The sequence below is a fragment of the Dioscorea cayenensis genome, chromosome 1 (assembly GCF_009730915.1).
Source record: "Dioscorea cayenensis subsp. rotundata cultivar TDr96_F1 chromosome 1, TDr96_F1_v2_PseudoChromosome.rev07_lg8_w22 25.fasta, whole genome shotgun sequence".
NCBI lineage: Eukaryota > Viridiplantae > Streptophyta > Magnoliopsida > Dioscoreales > Dioscoreaceae > Dioscorea > Dioscorea cayenensis.
Genome location: NC_052471.1, coordinates 26,657,085 through 26,667,276, shown reverse-complemented (window position 1 = coordinate 26,667,276; position 10,192 = coordinate 26,657,085). Strand labels below are relative to the sequence as shown.

General features: G+C 36.4%; 2 protein-coding genes across 6 annotated transcripts; one reads left to right on the top strand and one right to left on the bottom strand.

Moving 5' to 3' along the window:
* Positions 1-1,062: 1,062 nt before the first annotated feature.
* On the top strand, positions 1,063-5,032 carry LOC120265601 (protein MULTIPLE CHLOROPLAST DIVISION SITE 1). Its single transcript, XM_039273550.1, has 5 exons — positions 1,063-1,207; positions 1,289-1,531; positions 1,629-1,804; positions 4,049-4,436; positions 4,618-5,032. Exons 1-5 carry the CDS (start codon positions 1,151-1,153, stop codon positions 4,804-4,806), a joined length of 1,053 nt encoding a protein of 350 aa, XP_039129484.1. The 5' UTR covers positions 1,063-1,150; the 3' UTR covers positions 4,807-5,032.
* Positions 5,033-5,170: 138 nt separating this feature from the next.
* Positions 5,171-10,192, bottom strand: LOC120265569 (monosaccharide-sensing protein 2-like). 5 transcript variants are annotated; one of them, XM_039273517.1, is made up of 7 exons: positions 10,052-10,192; positions 9,614-9,772; positions 9,298-9,419; positions 8,542-9,108; positions 6,856-7,823; positions 5,975-6,162; positions 5,171-5,866 (listed from the first exon to the last, which is right to left on the bottom strand). In XM_039273517.1, the coding sequence occupies exons 3-7, from the start codon at positions 9,377-9,379 to the stop codon at positions 5,422-5,424; spliced, it is 2,250 nt and encodes a 749-aa protein (XP_039129451.1). In that variant the 5' UTR covers positions 9,380-9,419; positions 9,614-9,772; positions 10,052-10,192; the 3' UTR covers positions 5,171-5,421. The 5 variants fall into 5 exon arrangements, with proteins under 5 accessions (XP_039129451.1, XP_039129467.1, XP_039129460.1 ...); XM_039273533.1 differs by having other exon boundaries at positions 9,614-9,863; positions 10,052-10,190; XM_039273526.1 differs by having other exon boundaries at positions 9,614-9,887; positions 10,052-10,185.

Here is a 10,192-nt window from a genome sequence, read left to right as displayed (position 1 = left end):
TTTCCTACCCCAAATTTGGAGGTGGGGGTAGATGACCCCAAATTTGGGGTCCCACATATTTTATATTTTTTATTCAATATTTTATATTTTTATTATTATAACTAATAAAAACTTTAAGTTATTAATTTGTATAATTAATAATTTAATTAAAGTAATATTTTAATATAATTTTAAATTTTATGTGTAATTAATTATTTAATAATAAATTTCTTAATTAAATTAATTTATGATAAATTTATTAAACTAAAATAGTTAAAATATACTAAAATATACTAAAATAGTTAAATTTATTAATTATTTATCAACCTAATTAAAATATGTATATTTATATATATATTATTTTCTAAATAAATTAAATCATAAATTAAAAAAATATTTTAAATTAATTTTATTAGTAATGTATTATTACATTGTAAATAATATTTAATTAAATCATTGTTGAAAATAATTAATTTCAAATATATTGTGGTTGAATAGTAATATTAATAATAAATGAGATGGGTAAAAGAATATTTTTTTTTGGAATTAGATTTGGGATTTGTGGTTGAAGTATAATTTACTGTAGTGAAACCAAATTTGGGATTTTGGGTTGTGGGTTGGAGATCTACATGAGACAAAAATAAATAAAATATAATAACAAAAACTCGAAACTATATAGGTTAATGTAGAAATATAATTAGTTTAATAATTTTTTTTAGGATGAATGCTAACGGCTTTACTCAAAAAAAAAAATATTTTAACGGTTGAGTTTGTCTTGAAATTAAAAAATATTATTTTAATCCATAACTTAAATAAATTTGTTCAACCAAATATCAATAAATAAATAAGCAATAATTTTTTTTTCTTTTTAAAATTTTTATTTTATTTTTCTATATGGATATGTTGTTTTTCCGCATTTTAGTTTGTTTTATTTTATATTTTTTATGTTCAAAAGTGATGCTTTTTTCCTTAGTTATATTCTCATAATTTTGTCATTTGTTGGGATGTAAATGCAAAATATCCACAAATTTTGTAAAATTCATTTAATTAAATAAAATTTCTCCCCAAACAATTCCCATTTGAAGCTCAGCGTCTTCCAACCGTATTTGTGAGTCTCGGAAATCCTAACCCTAACCTTACTTTCTCTTCGAGCTTTGATGTTTCATCGCCAATGGCTTCGATCCCGGCCACTCTCCATCTCCCCCGTCTTCGCTCCCTTCCTCCCCTGGTAAAGCTCTCTGTTTGGTTCTCAATATTCTACAATTTTGTACAAATCTTCTGTTTCTTTTAACCTTGATTTTGTTCACAGATTCGAATTAGATTCCTCAGCGTTGCGGCTTCCCCGAACTCGCAGGTTGATTCTTTCCCTTCGAGACGAATTCACTTGAAAAATTTGGTAATTAGAGCTGCGGGAGGCTCTCTTGATTCCGGTGATGGTAAGAATGCTAAAGATCCAGCTCACAATGAGTTAGAAGGGGGTGGTGTGGATCCGCAAAGGATGGGTCTCTCATTGCATGCTACAATCAGCACTATTCGTGCTCCTCTTCTCCGGGTGTGAGATTGAATGCCAAAGATTGCGTCTTTCTTGTTATGCATTGAATTGTGATCATACAATGCTCATTGTTTGTTTTGGTTATGGCTTGAATTAGATGAAAGGGAGCAGCTTTGACATGAAGTATGCAGTATGGTTGTGCATTGCATTTGCTGCTAGTGTTGTTGTGATTTTTGTAAGGCAGATTGTTGTGAGGAGTCATCGCCGTGAGCGCCAAGGTTCGGTTGCTGATCTCATTAGACGGGGGCAACTGCGGTCTGATAGAAGAGGCATGTATGTTCTTTGACTCACTCTCTGAGTTCTCTTTCAGCTTAGCTGTTGTTATAATTAAATTGTGTGTTTATATTGAGGTAAAGTGGAGAAAAACTGGAAGCATTATTGCTTTCTGATGTTTGGTTTACCAAAGAACGTAAGATGATGAGAAAATGATGGGAAATTTGCTTGTGAGATTCATTAAGGGGGTTTTTATTTTAGGGGAAATGGTCCATAGTGGGGACGTGGGGAGGTGCCACTTTCATTTTCGGTGCTTCTGGAGAATGGGTTTGCAGAGTTCGGGTATTTGATGGAGTTCTATGAGTTCAAAAAGTTCTTTGAAAGTGGGGGGAAGTGAGTTTTTTTAAGGTGGGCGACTTCTCTCCACTTTATTAAAAAAAATTACTGAAGTGGATTTAGTTCAAAACCCATTTCAATTTGAAGGAGGAAAGTCCCTCACTTCAAGACAAGCGAACATCATTAGTAGGGGGGAGTCAAACCACTTCCCATGAAATGAACTCCCCCTAATATTTGCTTCTTCTAATGGTTTGAACTTTGAACTCACATAGTATGAAATTTTGCAAGTGAGTTAAATGTGATATTTGAACGCAAAATAGTAGATTGAATTGTCATATTTCATTTGTTAAAGTGGATTATGTGTATAGGTTGAGATAAATTTGACAAAGACTGAATAGTATGGTTGTTTTATTATGCTTGGCTTACTGATGAAAATAAAATGGACGGGAAAATTAAGGAAAAAGTGCTGACATGACTTATTTATCTTTGTTTCTTCGAATGATTTGAACTAACCCTTTGTATTTGTAACACAATAGTATGACCATTTATTTTATCTTGATATATAAAGGATTGAGATAAATTGGAGAAAATCGATCAAGATTTGTAGTTTCATTATGTTTGATTTAGTAAAGAAAATAAGATGCTTAGGAAAGTGAATGAAAAGGTGCTGATGAGATTTATTTTGGCTTGCTTCTTCCGATGATTCCAACTCTTGTTCGAGTTAAATAAGATAGTTATATGATATTTATAACACATAACAGTAGTATCATTGTGTTTTAAGATATATGAAGGACTGAGATAGATGGAAGAAAACCTAGAAATATAGTTGTTTTATTCAATGTAATTAAAAGCGATAGGCGCCCTTAAGGCGCTAAGACTTTTTATTGCTTGAGGCGAGAGGCGCCACGAGAGGCGCATGCACGAGCGAAGTAAAGTAATAGTTAATAAATAGCTTGTATATATATATATATATATAATTTTTGGAATAATTAAAGTCAAATAAAGCAAAACATAGAGTCAAGCAAAATACTCCTAGAAGTCTAGAACCACTCAAGTTTTTAGAGTACAAATTCTGTCTTCATAAGTCATCTATTTCTACAATATTATCATCTTCATCATCTAAACTAGCTTCAATCCCATCACTAGATTTAGAGTGCAACTTTTGTTGCTTCTTCAATTTTCTCTTGTTAATTAGTTAACCCGTTAATTTACTCATTATTTTTTAAAAAATAGCAATTGTACACTTCAATCACCTAGTTTTACTCTAAATTTATTTCATTCCTTCTTAGTAAGTGCACATTTTTAAAATCACATAGTTTTTCTCCCCGAAATTTATTTTCCTCTTTATTAGTATGCGTGATTTTTTTTAAAATCGCCTAGTTTTTCTCCTCTAAATTTATTTCTTTCCTTATTAATAGGTTTGCTATTTAAAATCACCTAGTTTTTCTCTCTTAAATTAATTTTCTTCCTTATTAGTAAGTGTGCCTTTATAAAATCCCAATTAACAATAATTGAAAACATTAAATATATGGTTGATAGCATTAAACAAAGTAAAAAAAAGACAGGCGCGCCTTTTTTATGCTTGTCGCCTGGCAAAAACCGCTCGTCTAGGCTCGCTTTATTGAAGGTGCCTCGCCTAGAGGGTGTTGAGGCGCTAGGGCCTCGCCTCGCCTGAGCGCCTTTCTTGCTTTTAATAACACTGGTTTTATTACGTTTGATTGATTGAAGAAAATCAGATGTATAGGAAAGTTAAGAAAGGGGTGCTGTTGAGATTCTTTTAGGTTTGCTTCTTCCATTGATTTGAACTCACCCTTGGTATGATGATGTGTAAGTGAAGTTAATCTGATATTTGTGACGAAAAACAGTAGTATCAGTATGTGTTTTCGCTAGATATATAAATAGGTACTAAAGTTTGGTTTTGGTCTCGCGGGATTTTGCATTAACTAAGTGAACTTTTTACTTGGACAGCTCGAAGCCCTTAAGGTATGATGATCCTTTTAACAATCCCTTAGTTAAAGCTGGCGAGGGTGATTCCACGATCGAAATGTTTGGGAAGGTTTATCGCATGGCACCAGTGACCCTCACTAGAGAACAACAATCAAGCCATCAGAAGAGGAGATCACAAATATACCAATGGAAAAGTCCAACTGTTTTTCTCAAAGAAGGTGATGATATACCACCTGATGTCGACCCTGATAGAGTGCGATGGATCCCTGCCAATCACCCTTTTGCAACAACGGTCAGTGACATTGATGAGAATTTGGCTCGAGAGAATGTATATCAAAAACATGGTGCTCCATTCCGTATTAGAGTTGAACATGAAGCAATGCAAAGAAAGATAGATGCACTACAAAGTGTAAGTCTATTTAATTTTTGTTTCTTTTCAAAATTTGATCATTGATCATGAAACCGCTAGTAAGGTCAAATATATATTATGTTTAATTTATTTGACTTGTGATTTCTGACCTATCAAATCGTGTCTTAATTACAAGAATAAACACCTACTGATGTTTTGTTTGTTTACTTGTATTATGCAGAGGCAAAAATCAAGTAAGACGCCACATGATCCAAACAGAAGCACCCGAGATTTTGAGAGGCAAATCAACTCTGCTAGACCACAAGAACAGCAGGAAACCGATCTCCCGACCAATCAGCACCTTGAACATCCCACCTCAGGGCGTGACTCCGATGAGATTACAACAACCGATGAACTTAAAAAACTCTAGCCTGTACACTCATACCTTTTTCACTGCCTTGTGCAGTCATCCTTGTGCATACGGGCAGAGCATGGCCATGAGTTGCGGTTTTACGTACCACATCTTAAAACTAGAACATATTCATTGTTATGCAATTCCAATAGCCAAGTTGTAAATAGATTCATATGTACCCAAAGTTTTGTCAATTTGTTGTGGAACTAGGAAAAATGTATGACAAATCATTTTCATATTTTCAGTTTTGATTGCAACAAATTAATACTACATTCAGACTCTTGAAGTTTGAAGGGATGAAATTTATAAATTCTGATTCTTTCATCTCGATTCTAATGAATTTACTGCACAAATGTTCAATAGCAGATAAACTCAACATTAAAGAACATGAACTATATCGAGAGGAGATATAAAGAATAAAAATGGCTACAGATTGACATGAAATTTCTGAAAGTTCCCTGTTTAAAAATTGCAATGCAAAAGAAATATCATCAAACACATCTGCATCCACATGAATTTCATAATCATCCTGGACTTCTTTCTTATAGCTTAACTGCTCTCTTGAATGATCTTCCTCAAAGAACCATTTTGGTATGAAATGCAATCTGAACTGCAGTCTCACTGCTCAACATGTCAATTTGAGACCATTTCAGTTTTTGCTCTAGCTCCAACAGCAAAGAACTCCGTGATAACCTCAAGCGGCATACCCTTTGTTTCAGGTACTTTTAAGTATACAAATACCATGGCGAGTATACATACGACAGCATAAATACCAAATACTCCGGCGAGACCAATGGAGGTGAGCATCACAGGGAGTGAGTAGGTGACAATTATGTCGCAAATCCAGAAGGTGAGAGCACAAATGGCTATGCATAGCCCACGAACCTTAGTTGGGAAGATCTCTGCACAGAGGATGTTTGGGATAGGACCGAAGCCCATGACGAAACAGCAAAAATAGATGATGACACTGACGGTTGAAAGCACGGCGTGCAACACAGTACCCAAGTCAATTAAGTTCGAGAGGATCAAAACAATGAGTGATGCAATCAGTACAGGAATAGTCCTCAGCAAAAGACTCCTGCATAAAGGCAAATATCGACGGTCAGAAAAGAAAAGAGTTAGAAGTTAGAACATCAAACTATAGAATGTCAGTTTAGGAAAGATTGAAAAAGGAGAATGAATTGACCTTCTGCCAGCAATATCCATTAGCTTCATGGCCACGCCAATGGAAGGGAGCATCAATAAGGTAGTGAGAGCACTGATGAGGAGTGAGACTGAGTCCGAACTGATGCCAATGTTTTTGAGAAGAACCTCGACACCTGCTTGCTCCAAAATCTGAGGGGTGTAGTATAGAACACCATTTATGCCAGCAAACTGTATAACATTCAGAAAAAGTGTTAATTTCAGCTGATCATATGATGGTAAAGAACCTAACAATTGATTTGAAAGACATGTAGAAGACTTCATGTGAATGCGAGACCTCATACATCTCTTGGAAGATACCACTGTGAAGGAAGAAAATGTAAAGCTGAAGTCCCTGAATCAGTCACAAAATCTTTTAATGGGTTTAATGTTCCAACTTAACATAAAATTTTCAGTTATTGTTTGCAACCTTGCACAGGGCAATTGCCAATACTTGGTCTAAAAATGTAAAACCAAATACATGAGAAGAAATATCATTACCTAAATATAGAGAGAGAATGAAATATGTGGGCCTGCACTTCAATTATGTTATAAAACTAGTGTAGAAATGAGTGCCTACACTGATAGAAATGACCAACCAAACAAGAAACTCTACCAAAGAAAGCTTAAATCAATTTAAGTGAATATGAAAGATAATGGCTGAGCCACAACCAATTATTTCACCTCAAGTGCTGTATGACAAGAGTAAGACTAGTAAACGCAAAAAGACTAGAATAAGGGAAAAGATGACTTTGGATATGCAAAATAACAAAGATTCACAGAAAATGTAAGCAATACGAAAGGTTCACAGAACAAAATCTCAGAACTCAACAGTATCAGAAAAAATTCATTTACCAACTTAACAACATACAGTGATACTCTTACCTGCTGAAGGAACTGAATCCCAACCCCAACAATCAATGCCTGCTTCACTCCTCCTTCAAAAAGATCTCGCCAACTTGGTCCTTTTGTAGCTGCTTCTGATGGGTGAACCATAGCCGGACCAACTAGTTTCTGGCCCATGAGATCCTTAGTATAAAGAGCAGGCTGGCTCACCAATGCAGCTGCTTGGATGTACTCACCACCTTCTGGGATTTCACCTCCAGGAAGTGAAACCAGGGAACCCCTACGGGAACCAGGGACACCCTCCTGGTGAAGATAGATTCTTTTGAACCCTCCTTCCTTCTTTCCATCAGCACTTTCCCTCTCAGACCATTTCCAAGCTAGTTGCCATCCTCCACCAATGCCCATACTGCTAACTGCCTCCCCGGCATTAGCTTGCATGAGACTGCTATTGCGTCTCATACTGAATGTGCTCCCATGTGCATGTGGGGGAACCAAGTCTTTCCCTTCTAAGCTGGTTGTCTGGCGTGAAAGAAGTGGGGTATGTACATTGTCATCGGAATCACCACCTGCACCTTCAGATGCATATTCATCATCATCATCCCTTCGCCCGGACTCTTCATCCCACTGCTCTGTTTTGGGTTGCTGCTCAGCAGTACTAAACATGCTTCCAAAATTTGGGAATAATGTACTTCGCATACTTCCCATCTCAGGTAGCTTTTCATGGACACTTCCAAAAAGAGTGACGAGAGGATCAACAAGAGTACTGCCCTGGTTTGCCATGCTTCCATGACGGGAAGTAAGACCAAGAGCGCTTCCAAGAATGCTTTGACCTGTCACAGGTTTCGCAACCCAGGAGAGACCTTCCTCAGGCCCATATAACATAATTTTGTCCTTGTCGGTAGCTGGATCCTGATCATCAGCAAGCTCACCAGCAGGGCCAATTATGTACTCTTCAATAGATGTCTCACCACCAACTCCCAAACCTTCAACTAGTAAAGCCATTTCTCCTGGAAATCAAGTAAACATATCTGTAAGAAATGACTAATAAATGAAAAAGACATGAAGTTGCCTATGAAAATGAAAGCATTCATTCAACACACATAAAAAATATACTGAAATTTGACAATCCACAGTATATGATAATCATAAAAATGATTAAAAAATAAATAAATAAAAAGTTCAGAATACAAATCCGTAAAATATGATAGAGAAAATTCAGTGAAATACATGGGCTTGGATTCTTATATACTGAAAAAAACACATCAAAGAACAGATCCAGAATACACATGCCTGTCACATATGCAAATTTTCTATAGTAACACAGCTAGGCACATCTCTGTGCAGAATTTTAATGCTCTACCAGGTGTACGATAAACTAGAGGAGGTTACACAAATGGCAACGGAAGAAAATTAAATAGAAGCAACTACTCAAAGATACAATATGAATAGAACAAAATTTAGTACTGATATGAGCTTTCATAGAGTTGCAATGACTAAGAGTGCAGGACCAGGTAAGGTTCTTGTTAATTACTAATATTTCCAAGGTCAAGCACCAAAGAGTTGTAAGAAGAATGGGAAGTGAAGATCAAAGGATAAATACATAAATCAGAGGCTTTATCGTTTTTTAGGAAGTACCATTTTAACATAAAAGGGAGATTTCATTGCCAACTAAGTACAAGTTCACTCTGAAAGGAAACAATTAACACATTGCCAAATATTACAAACCTGAGACGTCTTCCCTTCCACGTAACCTTTGCAAAACTTGCTTGGCTTCTGCCATCCGTCCTTTGCTAACAAGCCACCTTGGAGACTCCGGCAAAAAGAATATTGTTAAAATGAAATATAAAAGTGAAGGAATAAACAAGACGCCAAGCATCAATCTCCAGTTAGGCTGTGCCATTAAGGACATTCCAAAAACCATGCAGTACGATAAAAACATTCCTGCAGAGCCAGTGAACTGAGGGAAGGTATTCAACAACCCTCTTATATCCGATGGAGCTGTCTCTGAAATATACACGGGAACAAGTGTAACAGCCAAACCAATTCCAAATCCATCTATCAGCCTTGCTAAAAGCAAGACATAGACGGTGGGAGACCAAAACATTATCAAACCACTAATGAAGTAGAGAACAGAGGAGATAATTAACATGGGCCGCCTCCCAATCGAATCTGATACTGCTCCAGAGAATGTAGTGATTATGGTGGCCCCGATCAATGACATTGCCACAATCAGCCCCTCCATCGTGGGCTGGCTCTCCAAATTAAATTCCTTCTTGATGTAAAGAATAGAACCTGAAAGTAAATCATGCATCTAAACCATCAATTCAATACAAAAAGAAATAAATCATATAGACATGCTAATCAATACGATCTTGTGTATTATAAAAAGAAATTCTCAAACTGAATGATGAGTGGCTGTAAACAGATTAAACAGAAATACATAACAAATGGAAGAAAGAGAAAACACACACACACACACACCTGCAATGGTAGCATTATCCCATCCCTGCAGCAGGTTTCCTATAGCGGCAGCAAAAGCAATAAGCACAGCTCCTGCTTGCATTTTTTTTTCTTCTTTTCCACTTCAATCAACTCTTCAGTTCCTAACCACAATAAGAACTCTGTATGAGAAGCTGTAAAAGATATATTTTGTTCCCAAAGAACCTCAAATCACACCCATGAGCCGTTTGGGTTGCAAAATGGATCCAGACTAGATCTTTCCATCCAAGAATCCAGTCAAAATACATCGTATTCAAAAACACAATCAAGAATTCCCACCAACCAATACAAACAGTACCTTCTTTGCCACAAAACCAAGATCAAATGAGCACCAAACCACAGCAAGATCCAAAAAAACAACAAAGATTCAATAGAACAGCAACCCACTCCGAAGCCCCAATGGCCAAGATGATTCCTTTCTTATCACCAAGGGTCCCTAGCCGTATCCAGACAAAACCTAGGGAAAAGACAACCAAAACACAACAGGTCAACAGCTGTTGCAGTCCAGAGGCTTCCCCAATCTCCAAAACTCCCTCTGATCAGGACACCTGTACTTCTACTCCATAATTCAGCTAAATTCCCAAAAAAACAATTCTTTTCAATCAAATCATATCAAAAAGCTCGCCAAATGCCAAGAAACCCACAAGTTGAAACAGCAATGAGACGAAAGCAAGAACATTCCGATTGTATCGAATCACTTCTTAAAATAATAGAGGTTGAGAGAATGAAAACAAACCCTAGAACTCCACGAGCGAAGAGATTGCATAGAAGAAGGAGATCAAAGCTTCGATCTCGAGAGAGAACAAGGGAGAGGTTCGAAGGGCGAGACGAGCGGACAGAGGGCTTGTGCTGGCGCTGATCTCTTCTCTCGGTTTTA

Coding starts and splice junctions, on each gene's coding strand:
- LOC120265601 (XM_039273550.1), top strand. CDS start 1,151: ATGGCTTCGATCCCGGCCACTCTCCATCTCCCCCGTCTTCGCTCCCTT. Junction 1,532..1,628: donor TTCGTGCTCCTCTTCTCCGG/GTGTGAGATTGA, acceptor GGCTTGAATTAG/ATGAAAGGGAGCAGCTTTGA. Junction 1,805..4,048: donor CGGTCTGATAGAAGAGGCAT/GTATGTTCTTTG, acceptor TTACTTGGACAG/CTCGAAGCCCTTAAGGTATG.
- LOC120265569 (XM_039273517.1), bottom strand. CDS start 9,379: ATGCAAGCAGGAGCTGTGCTTATTGCTTTTGCTGCCGCTATAGGAAAC. Junction 7,824..8,541: donor TGGAAGGGAAGACGTCTCAG/GTTTGTAATATT, acceptor CTTGATTTCCAG/GAGAAATGGCTTTACTAGTT. Junction 5,867..5,974: donor ATGGATATTGCTGGCAGAAG/GTCAATTCATTC, acceptor GCCTTTATGCAG/GAGTCTTTTGCTGAGGACTA.